The following is a 24,417-nucleotide window of genomic DNA, read 5'->3' on the forward strand; positions in this document are numbered from 1 at the left end:
GCTCCCAAGCCAAACCCTGCTCCCATCACAGTCCTTCTGCATTCAGCGATGCCAGCTGGAGGCCCTAGCCCGTGGTGGCCCTGTGGCAAGGGCCTCGTGCGTTCAGGGAGCGTGTACTGGAGAGGCTAATCAGTTCTGCAAACTGTTCCAACAAGCCCTTCTTGGGCAACCTAGGTTTACTGTCATGCTATTGTGGTCAGGGTGCATCTCTGTCAAACCGCATTTGCTGTGGGGCTGCATTAGCTTTTCCTTTGCTTTTCCTTCGTACGGAGGAGTCGGAGGATGCGTTCATTTTTTGTTAGTTCTGCGGGCAGTTCATTTGCCTGGAACAAAAAAAACGAGCAGAAATGAACGAGTAGTTCCAAAACATGGCTTAAAAGCATTAAACTCTAAATAAAATGGTACTGGCCATTATAACGATGTGCTTATTCCAGTGTTGTCTCCACCACTGTTGGAGATATCTTAAGAAGTCACCTTTCCTCACAGTGTGCAAGTCTCACTTAAGTCTTCAAAATAATCCCAGCGTGGGATTTGAGTGGTCAGCTTATTTTGTGCTGACTGTCCAGGCTAAATGGTATCCCTTGGGCTCCCTAGGCTTCTGCCACAAAGTGAAAAGAAAACGTAGTTGCTGATTTTTGGGGGAGATGAGGCAGGTCTTTAAGTACCGAAGTCCATAAAAATCCAAGGAAAGACTTTAATTGCTATGAAATAGTCAGTGCTATTCTGTAGGATTGGTAATAATAGAACATCAGAGTTTGGTCTTCTGTATTTATTGAATACAATTTTGGTAACATAAAGTGTTTATAATGAAGCTACTTCTGAAAATCAGTAATTCTGGCCTGCAAATGTACTCTGTTGTGCCAAATTGGAAGTTATTTTTAAAAAAATCAGTAGGAGAGGTTACAGCCACAGACTTTCCTATACTGCACACCCTCCTGCTGCAAATCGCTGTCAGTAGCAGAAAAATCTTGCACGTTGTTTGGACGATACTATCAAAACAAAATGCTTATTAACACAAACTACTGTATAAAGGCGTTAACTCTGCTGCCATCAAGTGGAATGATACAGAAATAACAGGCACAGATTCCAGTTAAATGACCAAAACATTCAGAAGCTATACGCTGGATTACTTGTATTACAAACTTCCATTCACCCAATCATAAACCAGAAGTAAGTACCAGACCACCCATTCATAGCTTAATAAACCCAGCTAGATATCAAACACTAGTGGCAAATAGTTTATAAACACAACTCAGAGGAAGACATTTTCATGGAAATTATCAAACATGTAATGTTAAAACACTTTCCAGAATAAAACCAAGACAAGTTTTCTGCAGATAAATTGCTGCCATAAAATGAATATGGAACTAGTTCAATAAACTAACAGATTTATAGTAAGATATGGGAAAAATGCATGTAATTTGAGATATTTTTTGCATTAGTGATGTGCTGAATCCTAACCAAGTTTTCTTACCAAAGGCACCCAGATATATATTTCTCTTGAGGCTGAAATGTATTCTCACATGAGACACAAATATAACTTATGACTTATCAAAACAGTGACAGATTACTGTTTCCCTAAAATGCAATCAAGCAACCCCATGACTAGCTATAGTTAACAATTTAATCTGTGGTGCTCCAGCGAGTGACTGCATGCTTTGGTTATTCTCAGATTGATGTAACTTCACAAGTACCGCCATCGCCAGTGGCACTGCCTAGCACCCTTATAGATGCTTGTATACAGAAATGAATGGACCGAACGGTGGTGCTTCAGGAGAGGATCAAGAGGCAACCATGGACTGACACAGAAATGTGGACTGTGACCACCTCTGTGCCATGCACGGCTCCGCCGCTCAGTGCTCCCCACCCGGGACGTTGTGCCAGGACGTACCTTGTTCCTCAGGCACGGGTCCGCTCCCGCTTCGAGGAGCAGTGCCACTGTCCTCACGTTGCCGCTCAGGACGGCCGCGTGGAGAGCAGAGGTCCCGTTCTAGAAAATACCAACAGAGATGTTTGCGCTGTGCATGGGAAGCAATCAAAAGGCAGCGAAACGCAAATGTTTGCAAAGAACAAGCCTACGAACAAGAAAGAAGTAACATGGAAGAGATTAGGTCATCAAAGGTATAGGGTCTGATTTAGACAGGGTGCTGGCCGGCTAGTGGGCTATGAAGGAAGTGATTTTAAATGCTTTAATGAAAATGAGAGTCAAGTTCACTTTACCACGGCAACAATTACTTTTAAAAATTACCCTTGTCAATAGATTAGAGGTGAAATGAACACAGCACTTGCTTCTGCCTGGCAAAATCCACCATTAGCGAGTGAAACAGAAGCACAAGCAGTAATGGAAACCATCTGTGCATTTTATCTGCTTCCTCTGATGATTAATGACCTCAATATCAGGCAGCTGAATGGTGTTTTTTTTATGGCTGGCCTTTTGTTTGTGGCTGCAAACTGACAGTTCAAATAAGTGTGGAATCTATTTCATACTTGTAATTAACAACTAAGTTAATGCCACCCGGATTTTCAAGTACATCAGAATTGCCAATTAGTTCATGCACAGAGGCTATCAAAGTATGTGATTTATAGGTACATAAAATTAGATCAGCTATTAAAAAGCAGCTTCCAAATATCTGTTATTTTTCAAGTCACTTTTTGAATTCAGAGGAAAAGCAAAAGAGAATCTGCTTGCAACAGATCTCTTAGGATACTATTTTGCTGACTAAATGCAACAGAGGGCAGGGTATAATGCTAAAAACTGCACCATTGAAAGCAATCTGTTTACTGCAGAAATAAAATCAGATGATGAAAAGCAGGAGAATTCCTTCTATGAGACAATGTGCTTCCTCATTCCAAAAATCAAATTCACAATTTCATTTGAAAAGATTAATTTGTGTGTGGCATTAAAGGCTAAATAAGATAATTTCATTTTTGTCTTCACTTTTTCGGGCTCAAGCTCCTTATTGTCTTCCACTGGCATAGTCATAAACATCAGGTCTTTCATCAGACCCTTTGCCTTCTTGAGTTTTTGCCTAAAAATCTGTGTGTTTCACTACTAACCTTCAGCAGGCCAAGTGTGGGAGAGAATTTCAGCAACTCTTCTATCACATTGTTATACCCTTTAATGGCAGCCTTCAGTAAAGCAGTTGTACCATCCTTTAAAAGAGAGAGGAAGGTCAGTTCAGTTGTTACCAATACTTTACCTGCGTTCCCCTTGACTGGAGGGAAACGCCAGCTCTCCCCCACCCCTCTGAGAGGAGGGTCTCCTCTGCTCATTGTCTTTGAGGAGGCACCTCCACAGCATATGCTGCTGGTTTTAGGGCATCTGGAGGTGAAAACTTTAGAGTAAAATGAACCAATGACACCATATATCATCTTTGTGTCTCATTTATATGGACATTTCCATTCCCTTATTCCAGGAGGTCCCTCCAGGAAGCTGTCCCAGACACAACAGGAAAAAGGGAGCGCATGGTGGGACTTCACAGCCTGGCAAACAGGACGGACTCTGGGGACACTGGGCCTCCATTCAGGCAGACTTGCAGCCTCAAAAAAAGCTAGGAGGCATTAAGCTGCAGACAGAGTGCAGTAAGAAGTGCCACTCACGTCCCGTGCAGCATCTCGCTCAGCTCCCCGGAGCAGCATTACTCGCACCACTTCACTGTGACCCATCTGCGATGCAATCCACAAGGGAGCCGTCCCATCCTGCAGACAAAATAAGACTGCTAAAGGTTTCACTTTGAGATCCTGTGCTCCCTGGTATTTTACTGCCCAAGTCTGCCTACTGGAATGGATGTCCTTCAATTTCTCAGTTAAATCCTGCATCACAGATAGACATATGCACAGTCGCTTCCAAAAGCACACAGGAGCTCAGTGTATCAAGTCAGAACCGCTCCAGTTGTGGACTAAAGCCACACTTAGCTGCTTTCTCTTGCATAATTGGCCTGAAATGTGCATTGCTGTGTGAACAGTGAAAGCCCATTTTGGCTTACCAGTCGTGCCTAAAATACATACGGAAGTTTGAAATATAAAGGCCAAAGGTATCCCGTGTACGTTGAACTCTAGGTGGCTAGGCGTGACAGAAGATACAGGTAAATCTCAGTATGCATGGGCAGATTCTGCAGCTGGGTCTCTGTACATATGGAGTGGAAGTTGTTTATAGAAGCTAAGGAGCAATGCAAGACGATCACCAACTTTCAATGTTAAGTTACATTATCCACCCTCAGGGAATCTGGTAAAAATGTCTTGCCTTACAGTGGTGGTAAGTATTTCACAAATTTTATCTTCAAGCTCTCTGCTAGAAAACAAGGCAATTATCAAGGAATCCAGTGTGAAACAATCTCATTTGGAAAGATTGTCCTATGCAATCATTATTTGAGAAGAGAACCTTGGAAAATAAAATGCACTTTCAGAATAAGCTGAACTTTGTGATGGATTTCCATCCCAAAGGCAAAGGTGAGTTGAAGCACTAGAAATATTTCTCTCCGCAATTAGAATTTAGTTGTGTCTTTCTTCCTTTTGCTTCTAAATGGTCTGATTCTCCAGACTACAGGAGGACTCCAGCGGTTATGTGGTGCCAGATTGATTCTCATGGGCCTTTAACAAAAGGCTTTGCCTGTATGGACTTTAACATAAAAGTGACGCCTCACGTAATAGGGTGCCTGCTTCTGCCTTCAGCGCTTGCCAGTTCTTCTTGCTACCCGCAGCAGCCTGAAGACTTGGCAGAAAAAAAGAAGACAAAATATACTGGGGCTTCCAAAAGAGCCTTAACGAGAAGTTTCAAAAGAAAACAACTTTTTACTTTAAAGAAGATATTTCCACCTTGATCAAAGAAGCAATCTCTCTCCTCAGTGCCAACTGAAGATTCATATGACTTGCTCGTGCAATCCAAAAGAACATTGTTGAACCAGTTCTCTGCTTTCTATGGGCTAGTGACTTAATCCTTTGGAAGAAACAGAAAAGTTATTTCTTCCTTTGATATAATGTTCTGAGCTTCCGTTTTTTGGATTCTGAGAAAGAGCAAATGCACATCCCGAGATCTTCAGTCTTTTCAAATGGTGAGGAACAGGAACTTTGCCCACTCCTGTATCATTTCTCTATAAATTAACTCACTGAAATTAGTGACTGACCTCATTCTAGTATATATCCTGTTAATCCAGTAAGTGTTCTTTGTGATTCAAAAATAACAAAGGCTGTCTTGTACACAGCATATGTGATGTTAGTGTGATGGCAAAAACCGTCCCTCTTCAATTCATAGTGTTTTCCCTACCAGTAAGCTGACACCTCATATTTTTTCTAATCTCTCCCCACCAGAGGGCTCTAGAAAATAGCAACAGGGACGCTGAAAAAGGCTGTAAAACTTAGAAAATATCTGAGAGCAGCCTACACAATTTAATCTGCATGAAGGTCCAGTTCTGTGCAAATCCATGCTTCTATTTACACAAGAAATGCAAGCACAACCACAGCACAAGGAACATAGCAGCTTTCTTTTTCTCACAGTGAAGTTTGTAAGAACAACTCTTATTTTCAGGTATAAATGGAAAGGAGCAGAAGGTAATACAAGTGTTGGGTAACATCACTGTTACCGTTAACTGTCCTTAATAGTATTGCTGTTAGACATCATCCTCAGTATCTCAGTTATAGGCTAGAGGCAAAATTGCATTGTGAGAAAGAGTGGCTGTCTTGGGGGACTTAGCCTGAAGAGAAGAAAGATGATGAAATTGATGGTGGGCTCACATTAACTATTACCAGCTTCTCTCTTTGAAGCAAACAGCATCTAACAGGCAGGTTTATGCAAACATGTATAATACTTATATGGAGTAGATGAGATTTCTCTCCATTTTCATGTTGCTGTATGGTGCAAAAGAGATAACTATATTGTGCTAAGAGGCCACATGAGAATGCCTGTGTAAACAGATATTAGGGCTTGGAGATGAGTCAGGAAAAAAGTGAAAACAGGGAAAGATGCAGTTCAAAAACTACTTTCTTTTCCTTGTCCCTCTGCCCACCCAGCAGACTGCAGACCATTACATTCCTAGAACAATGTTAGATACCCCATAAGTTTTTAAGCTGTGCTTATTTCTGTATTTGATTAAAGCTAATATATATGGACTACAACTCATTATATCCAGCAGCCAGCAGTTCTAAACATACTCTTGACTGAAATTTCTGATGCTCTTTCTCTTACCCGTTAACTAATGACTTTGCTTTGCAGCTTTGAATCTCAGCATTTGCTTGTGGCTTTAGAGTTTTAGAAAGGGCCAGATGAGGGTGGGAGGTGAAATACCCCTTGAATTCCCAGTAAGGACTTCCAGGGACAGAGAGCCCCTACTCTCAGGCTACTCAGTGTCATCTCCTCCACTGTTCTGCCCACCAGTCCACTTGTACCACTACACCAGCTGAATTCTTGCTAATAACAAATTACTTGCTTGTCTGAAGTCTACACTCTATATAGGTTTACTGCCTTATATATATGTGTAATTGCATATCACGTATTAAGAAAAAAACATTAATTTTCAGAGTATTTTGAATCTGCTTAGCCAGTCAGACTAAAGCATGTTGGAAAGCTGGCTGCCAAAACAGAGCATAAAATTCATTGACAAATAATCTTCTTGCTTTGTTTTTGAGTTGGAGAAGCAAAGAAACATCTCCCGCACCAGGCTTCAGACACTACCCCCAGCTCTGTCTAGACAAAAAGATGACAAAAGAATTCCTGCCCAGCTTTGCAATGTCAGAAAGAACAGAACATGGCTAAAAACCAAGAGAAAGGACATTGCCAGGGAAGAAACTCGCCAGGAAGCTTCACTATTCACTCTTGTGAGAGCTGAGCTGAAGGGCCTGCACACAGACAGCCAGCAGCATCCGAGATGCTCTACGGTGTCAGGAGCACCCCCGTGGGACTGGGAGATGGGGTGCGAGACCAAAGAGTAACTGGTACCCACTGCAGCAGCAGGAGGAGATGTACAGGGCAGATGCACATGCTTAGGGAGATCAATTAAGCCCCCACATTCCCAAGGTAGAGAGGAAAACCTGGACACCATGAGGAAGGAGAAGCATGAACTCACACCTGGCACTCTGCAGCTGTGGCCAGCCCTGTATTTGATGTTACGTTAGTTAGAAAAGTTTCCTGCAGCAGTGAGAGCAGTGTAGTTTGTAACTGACAGTGAGAATCATCTGGCATCGAAACTGCCCCATCTAGAGCTACATTCCTCCTGACCAATGTGCCACCTTCGAACAAAGTACAAATTTGTTTGTTAGTAAGAAAGAGACTGAAGTCCATCCAACCATTACTTTACTAATTAAACAGTAAAAATGTTCCATTTGTTAAGGAAATGTTTCAGGTTACAGTGGGCCCAAATACAAATGCCATGGACTTATCCAGGCATAATCTTAGCAGGGATCGGAGGTACCCTGAAGCAAAGTAAGCCTGTATTGCCGGAGATGAAACAGAGCCAGGAGGAACATTCACACAGCGTCAAGTCTTTGCCTCAACTAAGATTTAAAAATGCCTCATGAAACGTTGTTCTGTAGAAATTGGATTAGAGAGCTAAGAAAATACTGTCAGGAAGAATTAGCTGGGGCATTATAATTATGGTTAGCAGAATGCAGTTTTTATGGCAACATGGTGAAGCTAAATCTAAGGCCCCCCAACTTTATTTTGACTGACTCAAAAGGCATTAATGCATACCTTGGTCTGTCCTTCTACACCGATCTGTTAGACAGCATTAATTAGCAGCTTTTAACAACATTTCTTAATCTTGATCTTGGGAGACAGTGTGGAGGCAGCCTAGAAGCAACTAAAGCATCAGTCCAGGGAGTAGCTGCCAGCACAGCTCTGGTGCTGGAGAGGTGGGGGAAGAGACAGCAGGAAAATGACTTTAGTTTGGGCCCATAAAATGCTAATTCAGTTTCCTTACACTACAGGAGTAGCAGGGAGGCTATGCAGACCTACAGATCAGCAGAAGTCATATAGATCAATCTCTGCTGCCAGGCTATGATTTGTCAGGCTTTTTGGTGTAGATGAAAGGAAATAACGAAAATACCTGGCAAAGCTTGTCACATGCCACGTTGTCCACTGTTATTAGCGTTTTCACATTCATTTGCTCCTGCCTGCTGATTTTTCACTTGCTGCAGTCAGTGATCACAGCCACCTGGCAGCCATACATGACTGATTGCAAGGACAAGACCTTATCCCATCAATTTAAAATGTGCAGTGAAGACCCAGGACAGCTACCTTGCCTGCAGGGTTTAAGCAGACCACAGGGGAGGCTCTCTTAAAGCAGGCCAAGACTTCTGGGAAGCCCTGTCTCTAACCAGACATTTCTAGGTGCTGGGAGTAGAGCTAGCTGTGCAACTCCCACATCTGGCTACTCAAAGCAGCATCTAAATGTGCTGTTTAAGCACTGATTTTAGAGTCAAGAAACAGCTAAGCAATTAAAAAACCCTTTTTTGGAAACCAAGAGAGCTTTTATATATGTCTCTGTACATCATGTATGCTTACTTATCCTTCAGCTTAGCACCTCAGAAATCCCTCTATTCCAGTGTTAATTTTTCACAACTGTAAAATTTAGTAATTAGACCCCAGCTCTTCCCTGAAGTGTTGAGTTTACCTGCCGTGGCTGGTTAACCTTTGCTCCTGAAGAAAGCAGCAATCGGATGACATCCAGATAGCCTCCTTGTGCTGCCAGGAAAATTGCAGAAGCTCCATCCTAAGAACAAATACATCCAGCTTACACCGTATTGAAATGATGCCATTTTTTCCATACAAAACCAAATCAAACTGAATCAAGTTCTCTTTCTTAAGCCATTACACAGTGTAACAGCACATATACAGCCAAGCTCAAGAAATAATTACCAAAGTCTAGTTCATAACAAACTATGGTAACATTTTCATTCAGCATGTACAAGTACTGGCTCCCATCATATACTAAACTGAATATTAAATGCCGGGTCTGGAATACTAAGTCTAGTTCATTGAAGCATTGCTCTACATAACAAGAAATCCATTCCTCTATAGCAAAATACATTTATTTTGGTTCATCTAGCTTTTATATGTTCATGCAGAAGTGTTCTGCTACGTAGACACACACGGTGAAAACAGGTTCAAACACTTTGCAGAACTGCAGACTCCAGCAATGAAGTCTGCCCTTTAGGCTGAAGGAGTAAGTACTGTGCCATGCTGCTATGCCACCCCAGCAACTATCATGCCACTGCTCTGGCACATCTTGTAGAAGAGACTTCACCTGTAATATAATGATGTTAAAGAAGCACATGCAAAACAGAGTATCTCATAGCCCTATCAAAACCCAGCATTTCCCTGCAAAAGACATGTGAAAGAACTGAACGAACATAGGATTTTTTTTTTCCTCAGCATGTCTTTCATGTGCAGATGTTCTCAGCATTTGGCTTCACAGAAGCTTTTTCCTTAGGAAAAAAATTTAAAAGTCATATTTCATTAAGTTTTTTTGATGAAAAGATTTCAAATAGCATTAGAATCCATCCAACCAACTGGAAGCAGAAACCTGCACTGAGGGTGGGACAGGTGTTTACCCATCCTATAACCACTGTGCTCAGCACAGAGCATGCTAGGGCAAGTTTTCCCAGGAGGTAAGACCCTTTTAGTTTAAATAGAGACACGAATGAACCCCTTCTCTGCATCTCAGATGTACAAGTACACATCTTCCAACCGATTTATGCATATGCTTATTACAAAACACAGGGCATTTTCGTGGAAGCCTGTTGTTGACCTTGGTGGCATATCACTGTGTTGGGACCGAATGCTGTTGTTTGCCAAGAGATACTGCTTAGCTACTCCTCTTTCTGCAAAACTCAGCACAGACTTAGTGAAGCATGAGCTGAATATAGTGCCCCAGGGACTGAATTTAGAATGTTTGACCTTGATTTCAAGACAAATGTTCTGGTAAACAAGAGAGGTGTCTGCTGGCTCTACAAATGCATATCCCTCTGGGCCCTCTGAGGGGCTGTTTTCTCTGGTTGCTATGTGAATACATGAAATAGGGTGATGGTATCAGGTCCTTTGCAGGCTTCCTCCAGAGACAGGGGTAGTGAGAACACTTCCATTTAGAAAGTAAACAAGGTTGTGTAATAGTAAAAGATCTCTTTATTATAGCATCAATCAAGATGGAGAACCTGGGGTTCCCTATCATCCAACCATTTTAAAAATTATTTATTATTTTTTTATACTTGATTCGAATTGATGCTCTAATGAGAAAGCTGTTTTGTGGCTATAAGATATTTCTGCAAGAAATAATGTTTAGTTAGGGTATGCTCTTGTCTTCTCCTCTACCCCTCACATGAGTCAATTTAAGATTAAAACATCTATCTTCTTGATGGTTTTGGGAGGACTACCCAAATGCATGCTCAAAATCCTGCTCATTTGGCCACCTGCCAGTGAAATTGCCAGCCAGATACCCCTTCGCAAAAACAGCTTGGCGATGTCCCACAAAAGGAGCCAGGCTAATGCTTGTTTTCAAGAGATTGTGTTCTTATTTTATTAAGCAGCTGTTTCTGACTGGTTTTGCCCAATGGCTGTGAGCAATAAAAATACCTCTCTAAATCCAATTGCAAATATTGCTCATTTCCAGGAGAGACAACGAGGAAGTTATTTTACTGTCTTCACTTCTAGGTAAGTGTCTGCAGGTGTGGCAGCATGGCTATTTTTAAACCAAGTAATCCCTTGGGATTACCATGCACAGGTATGAATCACTGCCCTCAGATTAGAAAGGCAGTTGCTATTTGCACAGTAGCAAGGGTGGAACACCCTTCTTTATAAATACAGGGTGAGGGCAGCGCAGAGGTGGGGACCCCCTGTGCGACCAGTGTACAGCCCCCGGTGCGCTGGTGGCTTCTGCAGTTGCCAGCCCTCAGCTCCCAGGCTCGCTTGTGGGAGCCGAGAGTGCAACAGCATCCTGCAGATCCAAAGCCCATGGAAGTGGCTGAAAAAACTCGTATATCCCTGGGGAACAACTTCCTCTTTTTCAGTCTTGAGTGCCTGGGGTAGGAAAGAGTGGTGGGAAGCGGAGGGAAAATCTGCTACTCGTTTCTGTTGAACGCTGAAAAGCTCAACTTATTTGTGTCTCTGTTGGAGTAAATTAAATCCAGTGCTTCATTGGCTCAATCCAGCTTTTTGAAAAGTCAACTAAACAATGTCAGTTCAGCCATTTTAACCATTCTTTGCCCAAAACACTGAAAGCTAGAGATGCGCAAATACCAAATAACATAATTTTAACTGATGTTTTAAAAAAAATATTTTAAAGATATTTAAAGATTTAAAGATTTTAACTTCTACTCTTTCTGGCAGAAAACTGATAAACTGATTCTGTAGTACCTCAGGGGCTTTATAGCTACTCACTCTTCTGTCTGCAATGCAAATCACGGTAAAACACGACATGGTCTTTTGTTCAAGGCTAATCGAGAGCACAAATCTGATCCAGATTTGGTACATATCCTTCATACAGATAACAAACCAAAAGGCAGCCAAAACATCTTTTCTGATTTTGTGCTACTTCTCCCAGGATCATGAAAAGCAGACAGTTAACAAAATTCACATCTTAGAAGAGTAAAGTACTATAAAACTGCAACGTTTGGCAAATGCTTCTCTGTGCTGAAGCCAGAGTATCCGCTGTTGTCCAACCAACAGCACATTTGTTCCACCACCAGTGTTGTCAATATTATCTGTGTCACATAACTCACATAAAGTTGATCATGAATGTTGGCACCATGCTTCAAAAGAGTTTCCACTACTTTTGTGTGCCCATACTGACAAGCAGCTAGAAGAGCAGTACCTCCATCCTGTGAAAAAGCAAAGAATGGGTACAGTCAGGTGAGAGGACAGGTGCTGGACTGAACATCACCATTAAAAAAAAAGCAAATTTTAAAGGCTTTTCAGAATTTGGCTCACAGCCGTTCTGTAGTGACTAGCTAGTGAATCTTTCATAATTTTAGTACCAAGTCTTGCCACATAAATCTTTAAACTTGGCTCTGTCACTATAAAAACTTTTCTCCTGAGGTTTTTTTAGTAAGGGACAGGAACTAAGAAAATTCTGCTTTTTCTTCCCTGTCTTCTGCCTTCCCACTAGAACCTTTGTTCCCTTCACAGCTCCAGGCTCCTTCATGTCTCTTCCCCTTACAGCCAAATCCCCCACCCCTGCCAAGCTCTTCCACCTACTGAAGGACAGCACACCTTTCCCCTGCTCCAAAATCTACTGATCATCTACTCGTCTTTGGCCAGAACCTCATGCCCTGTCATGTCCTGCCTCTCACCTGTTGATTGTTGGCCTGAAGAAGAGTAGGGAGGATGCATTTTAAAGCATTCTAGCTAACTGTGGAAGTGTGAATCAGACCAAACCCATGACCATCAGTGAAAGCCCCATTACTTCTGTTGAAGAAGCGATCCCTGCAGGTAGGATCAATCACAGGCAGCTATAGTTGCTCCACATCACCACTAAAGGGAGACCTAGGCACATACATCAAATCCTGCTTGTAGAGACACTCCCTTGGGAGCCATCTGAAAAGGGAAACACCTCAGTGTCGCCAGCAAGTGACTCCAAGCCAGCTGAAACAACTGAGATAGCAAATGTGGGTCTTGCCATCTTAAGTGCACTGTGACCCACTGAAAAACTACCATTATTTCTGACACTGATATGGAGAGGAAGTTCTTATCTTCTGCCTGGGATGGCACCATGCCACTGTGCAAGGATGACACACACCCCAAGTCATCCACACCAGAGGTCTTCTCTGTCCTTCCCTACCGTCTCCCAGTGTCAAGCCCCTCCTCCACAAGATAAGCTATCTAAAGTATTTCAGATAAATGGTTCTAGAGCTGTTAGTAATGTGGGCAAAAGATTGTGTTTTCCCTCAGCCTTGCTCTCTGAAACAGCTCCAAAGTTTTGTCTGAAATTTTCCACATAGACAGATATCCACAGGAGAAGTTACAGCTTGAATGGCCAAGTGGCTCTTTTATAATGGGAAGTGCCAATCAAATTTATTAATATGTGGTGCTATTTCATGCCTATGAAACCTATAACCTCATGAAAACTCAAGCTCTGACATGACTGAACTAACCCACAGGGACTGTCTACAGCTCTTATTCACCCTTCCTCCCTACAACACTGAAAAGCAAACAAGGCTTGAATGTCAGCAAAGTCACAGATGTGAAGCTGTTATGTGACAATCTAAGAATTCCATATTTACTCTGGATGATTTGAGTAAATATAGTGTGTAATCAGGTCAGTGGAGTTAAGTTACTCTATAGATACAATGAATCATTAGACGTTCCTGTCAAATTAAACTACCCTAATTTAATAGGAACTGCTGGAACAAAACACAAAAGCAATCACAAAGGTTCCTGGATTAAAAAACACCTTATACACCCTTAAAAGACAATGGCAAAAGCTAATAGCTTCATGAAATGTATTTCCTGTCTCCAACCAGCTGCAAGCCACTTGCTCAAGTAGTGAGTTACGTGATCAAAGGGCTACAAACAAAAGAGACATTTTTCAAGACTTTTTCCCTGAAGGAAATGAACAGAGAAAGGTTAGTGAGTTAAGAGGAGAAACTGTGCTATCCAGATTGGAGGTCCTCTGTGGAGAAGCAGGGAAGGATGAGTTTTAGGAAGCTTAAAAATATTGAGGTTCCCTGCATGGAGGGTAAATAGACATGCTCAGTTAGCTGCATATGGGTATAGTTTGTTTATTGCTTTATGGTCTGGTTTTTGTTTTCTAAAATTCTTGTGTTCTCAACAAACTACTGTTATTTTAAGAAGATTGTTTGGTTATTAACATAATTTCTGGAGGGAACCAAATGACAGGTCCCAAATAGAAGGCAGGCTCGCAAAGCTAACCACAGTTAGCAGAGCAGAGCTGAAGCCCAATGCTTGGAGTCCAGCTGTGTGATCCCACCCTGGGAGATGTCACAGCTTGAGGTTTAAGAAGGGAGACACTCTTGCAGCATATGTCTAAGTGTCTCAAAATGGGGATCGTGACCAAATGTTTGGCTGAATCCAGTGAACAGGTTTAGATACATTTTTTGAAAGAATAACACATTCCCAAAATATACCATTTACATCTTTCAGACTAGAGTGACCTAGTTTCCTAGATCACCCTGATCAGAATCCAGGGATCAGAAAAAAGCACTGGGTAGTCCCCAGTTCCAGGTGCCCACCCTGAATCAAACATGTACTGGGCCAGAGAGAATTGCATAACAACTCCTTGGCTCAAAGGTTTGGTCCTTGATCAGGAAGACAACTGGGCTTTAAGACCTGCTCTACTGTGTCTCCTATGAAGCTGAATGCATTCAAAAGAAGAAACAGATTCATTTGAATGATCTGATAAAGAGACAGGTCTTGCTGTAAGAAAAGGGAAGTTGGGACCAGAAATCTTTTTCACTGAAAAGACCATGTGGTAAGACAGTACTCAGTGAAATCGAGGAATTGTTAAACAGTGTGAAGGTCCATGGTTTCTTAGGAGGAGAAAAACTCAGCCCCCTCCCACCCGTATTGAGCTTCTGTCTTGCTTTCTCTTACACTTTCTTTCCTTATTTCCTTTTTGCCAGCACAGGAGCCTTTCCTCCAGCAAGTTCTAGCTGGAGACCCCAATGTTTTACAGGCTATTGGGAAGGTAGATGAGTTGGGGGGGGGCGGGGGGGGTCGCAGTAGTAAATGACAGAGTTTTAAAATCCCTTTCAACCATGTGATTTCCTCTTTTCTTTCCTTTTTGGCTTCAGCTGAAATGAATAAAAAGCTGAAGCAGCATCTTTGGTACTGGCAAGCCTCTTGGAAACTCTGAGCAGGGCAGCGAGTGGGAGCAGGGACACGTGAGCAACCACAGAGGCTCTTCGAAGGCAATTGCCCTTCCCCACCGCACGGGAGGCTGGTGGTGCAGCTGAGAAAAGGCACATCGCCTTGGGTTTATTTCTTGCTCATATCCTGTTTTGCTAACACAATGTAGCTTCGATTAATCCTTCACTGCAAACCTTTCCAGCACACCCAGAATGCACATAGGAGCCAGTTCTCTCAGCTACTTCTGCAATTCTTCCTCCGAAACCTTTTTTTCTTATCCCCACACAGTCTGTCATCCCTACTGGAGGCACATACAGTAGCTGCCAGTCTCCCATGTAGGAACTTGGAACAGCAGCCCCTGATAAGACCATGCCACCTGGGGTAGACTTCTCTATTTGCCTTTCTCTTCCTTCACCTTTGTCATCATCACCTGAAAGTAGCTTCGAATTATATGGTGCTTTATCATCACTGAAATATGCTACAAGGGAGGGGAACTGATCTTCTGCAATCACTACCTGCTGAAAAATAGCCTCTGACATACCATTTGGCCTGCAGTATTGCTCAGAAAACATGCCACCACGCAAACCCTTTTAAGAACCCACATGCTTATAACATGTCTCAGAGTAAGAAAAGAGAACATGTTTCAATTTATGATGCATAATTCTAGGGATATCAGACTGGGATGATGCAGAATAATACTATTGAATAATATGTATTTTATAATATATATATAATAACCTTCAACAGTACTATTTATTCTCTTTGCAACATGAGCAATTATTGCTAATTACTTTATTACACTGTTTTAGAACGTTTGCTTCGCCTGTCATAGTGAATATCAACTCTAATGATACAAGGGGTAACAGGAATTGAATGCCTATATTAAGAATGTTCTCCATCACTCTCATAGATGAGTAATGAATGTAGTAATTACCATTTGCAGAGAGATACATGAAAAAGAAGATGTTGGGCTTTGCATTTCCTTGCTTTGAAGTCTCTGTTTCCTAGGATACATTCAATTTGTTTTCTTATTTCAATTTCACATCTTCATTTATAATATAAAGTTCTTTGTAAATTGATTACATTTGCAGTGCCCTTTAAAAACAGCCAGGATCAGCCATATCTCTTCCAGCGCTGCTCCCAGCCGAGTGCCTTAATCAAAAAATGCCTTATTTCTGACCTGAAAAGGCATATTTTGTCAACTATATTGTTTCTGGGGTTTGGGGGGGACAGAGGAGCCTGTTATCTTAGTCACCTGTTAACAGAATGATGGTTTGATGGAATAATTCCAAGCTACAAACCCCGCATTATTAAATCAGAAAATTGAACTGATACATAAACACATTAGAAGGCCAATGCAAGATGCATACTGTCAATGCAGTATGTTCTCAGTGGTGCCTCCTGCTCAGGTACACACTGCTGCACAAAGTACAAGTTAGTTTCCCACCCAGCCTCAGTCTAAAAATTCGGTGGGTTACCAAGGCCCAGTCTGGTAGCTGTAAGCATTTGGATTCCTGTGTCTCGATCCTTGTTTCAGAGGAAGAGCTGCAGTCCCCAAGTAAGTAATGAGTGAAATGAACATGGCAGTTCCCAGGATAGGTCCCAGCATTTATGATGAATCTAGCAAAGCCCTCATACTACTGTCCGCAGAGAGCAGATCCTTTCAGGAAAGAGGGCACGGACATGATAGCTAACCTCAACTTTTTAAACCAGTGTCACTTTAATCTTGCACAGATTAATTTTAACTCAGCTATCCTTTGTTCAGCTTTTAAGAGCCTTTTCAGGCACTATAGCTTGTGTCATACTGTGAGTGCTGAAGTGACTGATACACCTCTTGAAGAGGTGATGAAAAGGAGGGAGTGCTTGGACAGGTGCATTTGATGCTACTGGAAAATGGCCTCACATACACATTGCACGCCAGCTTGTCATGTTATATCCCATGGGAGCTGGTGTTAGGACCAGCTCCACTGGAAGTGGTAGAAAACTGTGGCCTGGAGAGGAAGAGCAAACTGCAGCTTAAAAGATACTTAGGACTGGCATATGGGCCAAGTCAGGTCTGAATTCAGAAGAGGACGCAGGCAGGAATGTGGGGACTGGGAGCAAAGTTTCAAGGTGACCAACAGTAGAGCCCAAACCTGCATTTGTTGAAAGATGGAAGCCATTGGGAGAGGCTGAATGCAGGAGTATTTTCTTATCTAGATCTTTACTCACTTTTATCTGCCCTAGTGACTCACATCAATATGTTTTGCATACTTCATAAAAGATCATACATTGTCATGAAGGATCAGGCAATTTCAAGCTTGCTGTTCACCTTCTGGGCCAAGTTTTGGCCTCTTCACAAACTCCTAGTTCACAGGCTGTGCAAAGGTTTGGTGAAGACATAACTGTGCCTCCAGACAGAATAAGGTACCCAGCTTCTATCTTTCCTCCTTTATAAGTTTCCTGCATTCACGGCTGTCCCTCCCTCCACTGCCCGATTGCATGCTGAGCTTCAGTGAGTAGCCCAGGCTCTTCCTATGCCTGGGACACCTTTGCTCCTTCAGCATGGCTTTGTGGCCTTCTTATAGGCCAGATGACTCAAAGAACAGTGCAAGTTCACTTGCCCAACTGTATACAGCTGAATGCAAGAGAAGGCGATCCTTCTGAATCTTGCTAGCCCTCCTCACCACTACCCTGAAATAAACTGAGATGCTTCCCTTATTTTAATGTGCATCTTCTCCCAATAACTCTGTCCCACATAAGATTATCCAGCACTTGAAAATCCAGCTGTTGTATTTAACATTGCAACCTCCTGCACTTCCAAGTTCCACAGCTGCACTCTATGTTGTGTTAAACAGCCACAATTTCATTCATGTTTTTAAATTTACTTGTTGCTGCTGGGGTCAGAGAATTGCTTTCCACAAGCGTAGTTCCCGGGCGTACTGGAATCCTACTGTATGGGCATGTGTGGACTCTAGCCACAAAACCTCAAGATTTTTAGTCCCTGGAGCATAAGGAGTTGAGTCTCTGATGTTCCATCAATTCCCTTAGTATTTAAAACCTGTATTTCCAGGGACTTGGGAAAGCAGGTATGGGTTGAGGCAGTCATTCAAATCACAGACTATAGCATCTTGAAAAATTGGTTACTGTGGGTAAAGAACTACTCCTTCTTCTTCAAACACATTGCTACAGATCCCAGGGTAAGTGACTGGCAAATGTCCTCCCCAGATTATGGGAATGCTCCAAAATGTGGCCAGCATGCCAAGGGCAAGAATTTTTAATGAAAACCTGGTGCTTTTGGTTCTGTTTGCTGAAAGCAGAGGTGCTAGTACTGCCTTGGGCAAAGAAACTGATTTGATGTACTGCTGTCAGTGGTGAACTACTATTCTTAATGCTGTTCACACCATGAGGGGTGATGAACCAGACCCAGGCTCTGCTGTCTGTGCTTTTGGCTATTCTAAGAAGATTTTGAAAAAGGACCTGCCTGAACAAAGAAATAGAAGCTCTGAGGTACATTTCATCTTCTTGTCACAGATGGGTAAATAGGAATTTAGGGAGGACTGAAGCCATTATACACTTATATCTCCTGTGGTGGTATGCCGAGACATCCCAATGTAGATGAAATTTTAGTCTATGTAAGTGAAGTACGTATACACCTAAAATGTGATCTTACCTAACATGTACAGAAAGACCCTTTGTTCTCTATGAGAGAATGGCTTAAGAGGAAAGACTGATATCACTATCAAGGGACTGATCTTTGATCAACTTATGCCATTAAGTCTAGGTAGTAAAAGCTAGTCCCAAGCTAATATTTTCACAATAAGTTGCATTACTCATATTATTCAGAAAATGTTCAAGTGAGGAAATAAAAACAGCCTTGATTGTCAGAATGTATCAGCATGCAAAAATAGACCCATCATCTTACTTTATTCTTAAATTCAGTGGAGGCTCCAAATTCAAAGAGAAACTTCACTACATCATTGTGGCCTTGCTGTGCAGCAAAGAACAGAGAAGTTGCTCCTGACTGTAAGGAAAAAATGGATTAAAAAATCCCCCAAAACATAACACACTTGACTGAAGTATATACATTTCAAATTAAAAGTACTGAGCACAATCCATTGAATATCAGCTGAAAAGACATGATGATTGAGGACTCCAGAGGACACCAGGTATCTTAGGTCAGTTTTCTTCCCATTGCACTGAGAAATCTGTCCAGCATTGTACATTTGAGTAAAATCCAATTTTCACAAGGGGCTTCTGCACAGAGTTTCTAATATAGATCTCTTTGGATTCACTCACTTTTACCCAGTCACCAGATAGGGAAAGCAAGCCCAGAGTGAGAAAAGAACAGTCTTGCACAACAGAGGAACAGCCAATTTGAAACCAACCCCTATTCCACCTGCCACTATAACCTGAGACAAATAGGAGCATGGGATGGATTTGGATCAGGGTGTGGAAAGACCAGGGAGGTGGTTATTTGCTACAGCAGAGGTCCACCTTGCCTGACTAACAAAATGTGACTGCTGTTGGCCTAAGTCATCCTTGTCTCTTGCAGCAGTAGATCCCCATCCAGCCAAGCAGCCTTCAAGCAACTATAACCAGTGCTGCAACTCCTGCTTTCCCTTAACCTCACTGAAGAACTGAAACCCCGTATTTTATACTACTTGTATAAAATACTGTCATTAATATGTGAGCAAGCCAGGACCCCAAAACATGAATATGTAAGCTTTTAATGGATGGACAGAAGGAAAAAGGAAGGGAAGGAACAGAGAAAAAAACAATAAGAAAGAAAGAAAGAAGGAAAGGAGAGAAGGAAAGAAAAAAGAAAGAAAAAAGAAAGAAAAAAGAAAGAAAAAAAGAAAGAAAAAGAAAGAAAAAAGAAAGAAAGAAAGAAAGAAAGAAAGAAAGAAAGAAAGAAAGAAAGAAAGAAAGAAAGAAAGAAAGAAAGAAAGAAAGAAAGAAAAAGAAAGAAGGAAGGAAAGAAAGAAAGAAAGGAAGGAAGGAAGGAAGGAAAGAAGGAAGGAAGGAAGGAAGGAAGGAAGGAAGGAAGGAAGGAAGGAAGGAAGGAAGGAAGGAAGGAAGGAAGGAAGGAAGGAAGGAAGGAAGGAAGGAAGGAAGGAAGGAAGGAAAGAAGAAGACCAGTAGGCTTTCCTGACTTTGGGCTCTCTCATCCCATGTAGAAGGGGCAGGAAAATGGAGCTACACATGAAATTCACTCCAGTGCCAAAAGACTCTACAATAGCACATGGACCCTTGAGATCATTTCAGAGCCCCCTCTCCCAGGCACACTTACAGGGTGCTCACTTCCCCAAGCTTCACAACAACTTCAGAGTACAAGAGCACTGGTTTGAGCGTGTGGATTTAGTTTCAGAACAGTGCCGTTGGTCTTTAGGGCTTAAACTTCATCTGGTTTGCTTCCTCTCTGCAACAGAGTGATTTGGGTGGATTTCAGCATTTCTCTTTTTGTTGGCTTGCTGAATCAGTATGTCCTGAGTGATACTCAAGAGCAGCTCCATAAAACTGTTCTCAGCTTTTCCTTTTGTTGCTGCTTTTCAAGCAATGTTTACCTAAGGGAAGGGACATGTTTAAATACATGTTTTTTTGGAACAGGACCCCACTGAAAGACACTGACAGTCACGGTTAGAGCAAGTTTAGGCCAGTAAGTGCAAAGACATTTATATCATCTAACATGGCATTCAGTGACTCAGTAACTTGCAGATGTCAGCATGAGATTAATGCTTTAGTTTCAAGTAACCAAGGAAAGTGAGAAACATTTACTTGTATTGTTTAAAGTGATGAGCATACTCTTGTCCTGCACTGCCTGCCGCCATCCCATGTTACTGCATGCCCTCAAACTGCTCTTCTCTTTGGACCAATACAACCGTCATCGTCCCAGAGCAATTCTGCTCTCTGTGTAACCAGCACACAGACCAGAGTGGCTGCAGGTACTCCTTAATCGCTTGCACGGTGTATGAGGGGAAGGCACTTTCCCAAAAACAGCCACTGACATTGTCCCTTCCACAAGCAAGCATGTCACGGTGCGAGAGATGCTTTGAATGCAAAGCAGAGATGCAGGGAAGGGTACAGGTGATTAAGCTGTGTGATTGTTAAGAGATGACTTGGCTCAGACTTAGAGGCGCAAACTCCAAAGCATACTGAGTCAAAATAATCCCTGGGCTAGCAATGGCATCCACTCCATTTTAATAACCAGACTCTGCAAATCAAAAGGTAAAGGACTTCTCCTTATCATTTATCCCATCCAGAGAGCTGTAAATTACTGTGCCAGTAAGTAAAACTGCAGATGCATAAACGGTGTAAGCCTGGGGGGTTACATCTCAGATGTAACTGCCCCTCACCAACCAGATGTGCTGGAAATGTTTGATGAATTATTTATAAATGTACCTCTGGCATCTCATTTTCTATTATAAACTCCAGACATCTGATTCCTTGATGTCCTCAGGAGAACAGACCCTGTTTATACATGCACTGCACAGCAAGTGACAAATAAGCATTTGGCAAAAAGCAACAGACAACACTCTTTTATTATTTGTAATAACCCAACGCTCACTTAATCCCTGTTTGAATGCAAAACTTCTCCTACCTCTCTCTGCAGATTGATATCTGCTCCTTGCAACACCAATTCCCGTACACAATCTATGTGGCCGTAGTAAGATGCTACCATCAGAGCTGTTGTGCCAAGCTGGGAGTAAGGAAAAACAAGTCAGTACCTTCAACAGACACCTCCAGCAGTGAATCAGGCTGTCTGGAAGAGACAGCACCTCTTCTGAAAAACTGAAGGAAGCTTACAATCATCGAAAAACTTGCTATCATTTAAAACTTGCTATCAAAAATACTTTGAAAATGAGCAATTAGCAGGTGTTAAAGCAAAAACATTACAGACTTGCCTGCAGTGCCAAGGCCTGACCGCTCAACAAATATATACGCAATGACTTCGCCTTATTGTCCCAAAAGAAGTGCAACAAGAATAACAAGAATATTTTTGGTTTATACACAGCATTTTTATCAGAGAATCCCAAAGATCTTTGCATAATTTCCAGGAGAATAACTTTAGACACAGGAGCTGAGTGACTTAGCTGAGTCACTTAATTGTGAGTCATAGTAAGGAATAAGGTCCGGGTGATCTGAATAATGATTCCCTATCCAAATGATGAGAGCAAACTCACTCTGTGACTCGTCATGTTATATGAGAGGATTTTCCACACCAGAACTGTGTTCAGGTTCCCTCAATACCCCGTAAGGCCACCGCTCCAGTGAACCAAATAAGATTTAGATTATATGTATGTGGTGTATGGACAATATGCAGAAACCACGTCAGAATGACAGTCATAGCATCAGCTCCAGAAGTCATGCAGGACAAATACTTGCCTACAGCGCAAAAATGAAATGAAAATGAAAAGATAGGTTAAAGTCAATGGGCTTAGAAAATCTCTTGTACTTTGAAGGTATCGAAAGTGAGAGAAGCTGTGGCAGGTTCATGTTTCAGACTGGAAGTGGTACTAATCTGGTACAACACAGGCACAACGCTCAGTAAGTCAGTCCCAACACCAAACAAAAGGAACTTGGGAACTTCTCAATCTCGGTTTTCCCCTGCTCTTTGCCATACGTCAGTACAATCAAGTATCTCTCTTTATGTTGTAGGCAGAATAGCAAGACATACCCATGATCTGTGTTTTTAACCCACTTCTAATCTCAAAACTAATTTACAACCCATACCAATTACAGTAAGGAAATCCCCATGAAATCTTTCTGTCATGTGTCTGGGCTCCTCTTTGCTTGGAAATCGTGCTGTGCCTTCATGGTGGTGCCAAGTCCAGGAGATACTGGCGGGGTGGGGGGGGAAGAAGTTAGGAGGCCAGCAGTTCTTCTGACGGCACCACTCGGTGTAGGACACTGCGTGCTACATGGAGTGGGAATGGCTGTACATCAAATGCAAACTTCTACATTGCCTACATGGAAACTGTGGTCCAGGGTTATTTTTTTAAAAAAACTAATTATGAGGAGCTCTGCTAGCTGACAGAATCATTGCTACCTGGGCTTGGCTGAGTCGACTCTTCACTGTGATCTATTACTGCAATGACATTTTCTTGCAAAGAGAAGCCTGAGGTGCTAGGATCTGTGTTTTTAATGTCAGCGCCACAAATAACTGTGTAAGACACATTTTGGAGTGCTGGCAAATTCCTAACCCCTTGCCACTGATGTAAATCATCACACTATTTTATCTTGAGTTTCAAACTTGCTTCCTGACAAGAGAAGGTTTTAAATCATTCCTAAGTGCCATAAGACTCTCAAATGTCTCATGTTAGATCCCTGCCACACCCTTGGCGCAACAGGTTATGGAAAGCGATGTAAAATCAGTGCCGTGGGTATAGGTGCATTGTGTGCATACACTGTCTTTGCAGTCCACATCTACTCGCCCACTGTTCAGCAGCAGCTGGAGGAGAGCCAGGTTTCCTTTCCTCGCAGCCCAAAACGCAGCATTGGCAAGTGGTGTTTCTTTCTGGTGGGGAAAAAAAAAAAAGAAAAAGCAGAAATAAACCACTTCGGAAGATACATTGGACAAACACATACATGCAAATTCTGCATTCAAGCCAGGCAAGTTTCAGCTTAAGTGTGCTGTTCTTTCAAACCCAAGCATGGAAGGGAAGCTAATTTAATTTCTTTGTGCAATTAAAGAGATCAGTCTCTCTGTGCTACCTCATGTTGTTTCAGGTCTTCCCTGTGTCCACGGCAGCCTAAGTCTCAGCTTGCTTTGTGATGAGAGACGATGATGCTAGTCCAGATCCACAGGGAAACATCACAGAAAACAACGTGCTAACTGGTACCTGTATTGTCTGCTTCTGTGGTGGGGCTGGGCACAGTTAGAGAGGCTGAATCATCCTGCTGACGTGTCCTGCTGCAGGACATCCTCCTGGGTTTCAGGTTAGCTCTCTGCCACCTCTTTCTTTTCTGCATATAAAGTCCCAATACAGGAAAAGTATTGCTCATGTATCTCCCATAGTGTTTGGGCTGCCTCCTCCCTGGAATTAACACCCTGTAACTGTGGGCACATGAGATATCTCCTGGGTGATGCTAGACAAAAAAAGCTAAAATCTTGCTGTCTGTAGACTTACAGATTCATTTACTAGGTATGCAAGGCAATATGTAAGGTAAAATTAGGAAACTCTGAAATCTAGATAACACAGGCCACTGTTAAACAAATTGGTAGTAATATAATACTCTTTTGAGGCTTTCCCAGTCCTAGAAACAATGCCACATTGTGACTTCTCCTGGGTAGGAGCAAATTATCACTGCCCAGCATAGGAGGAGGACAGCAGAAAGACACAGACTTTGCTCCTGACCTCCTTATCTGCTCCATGCAGGCAGCTGCCAAAAGGCTGCCCTGACAGGTTAAGCAGGGCAACGGGTGAAGTGCGGAGGAGAAACAACGCTGTGATGGCAACGGTACGTATCCTAGAGCAGGCTCATGCCACTGATTTTTTAATAAGGCCCCAAACCACCAACAATTCAGTAAAGCATTTTTTCACTGATAGTCACCTTAGACCAAAACAGCGTCAAAAATACGCAGGGGCCTTGCTCTCCAGTGAATCCTGCCTTCAGGATAACCCAAAGAGAATACAGAGTGGATC

General features: G+C 42.3%; 1 protein-coding gene across 2 annotated transcripts in view; it reads right to left on the reverse strand.

Moving 5' to 3' along the window:
- Positions 1 to 239: 239 nt before the first annotated feature.
- The window catches only part of ANKRD29 (ankyrin repeat domain 29), a 28,394-nt gene continuing 4,216 nt past the window's right edge, over positions 240 to 24,417 (reverse strand). Inside the window, exons 2-10 of one of the 2 annotated variants that reach the window (XM_009487226.1) lie at positions 23,178 to 23,288; positions 21,372 to 21,470; positions 18,696 to 18,794; positions 11,707 to 11,805; positions 8,604 to 8,702; positions 3,601 to 3,699; positions 3,058 to 3,153; positions 1,892 to 1,990; positions 240 to 323 (exon numbers count right to left, since the gene is read on the reverse strand). In XM_009487226.1, coding sequence (XP_009485501.1) covers positions 240 to 323; positions 1,892 to 1,990; positions 3,058 to 3,153; positions 3,601 to 3,699; positions 8,604 to 8,702; positions 11,707 to 11,805; positions 18,696 to 18,794; positions 21,372 to 21,470; positions 23,178 to 23,288 — 885 coding nt within the window. The remainder of the gene's footprint in view (positions 324 to 1,891; positions 1,991 to 3,057; positions 3,154 to 3,600; positions 3,700 to 8,603; positions 8,703 to 11,706; positions 11,806 to 18,695; positions 18,795 to 21,371; positions 21,471 to 23,177; positions 23,289 to 24,417) is intronic. The other variant, XM_075706192.1, reaches the window with a different exon arrangement.

This window comes from Pelecanus crispus, chromosome 2 (assembly GCF_030463565.1).
Source record: "Pelecanus crispus isolate bPelCri1 chromosome 2, bPelCri1.pri, whole genome shotgun sequence".
In the NCBI taxonomy this organism is placed as follows: domain Eukaryota; kingdom Metazoa; phylum Chordata; class Aves; order Pelecaniformes; family Pelecanidae; genus Pelecanus; species Pelecanus crispus.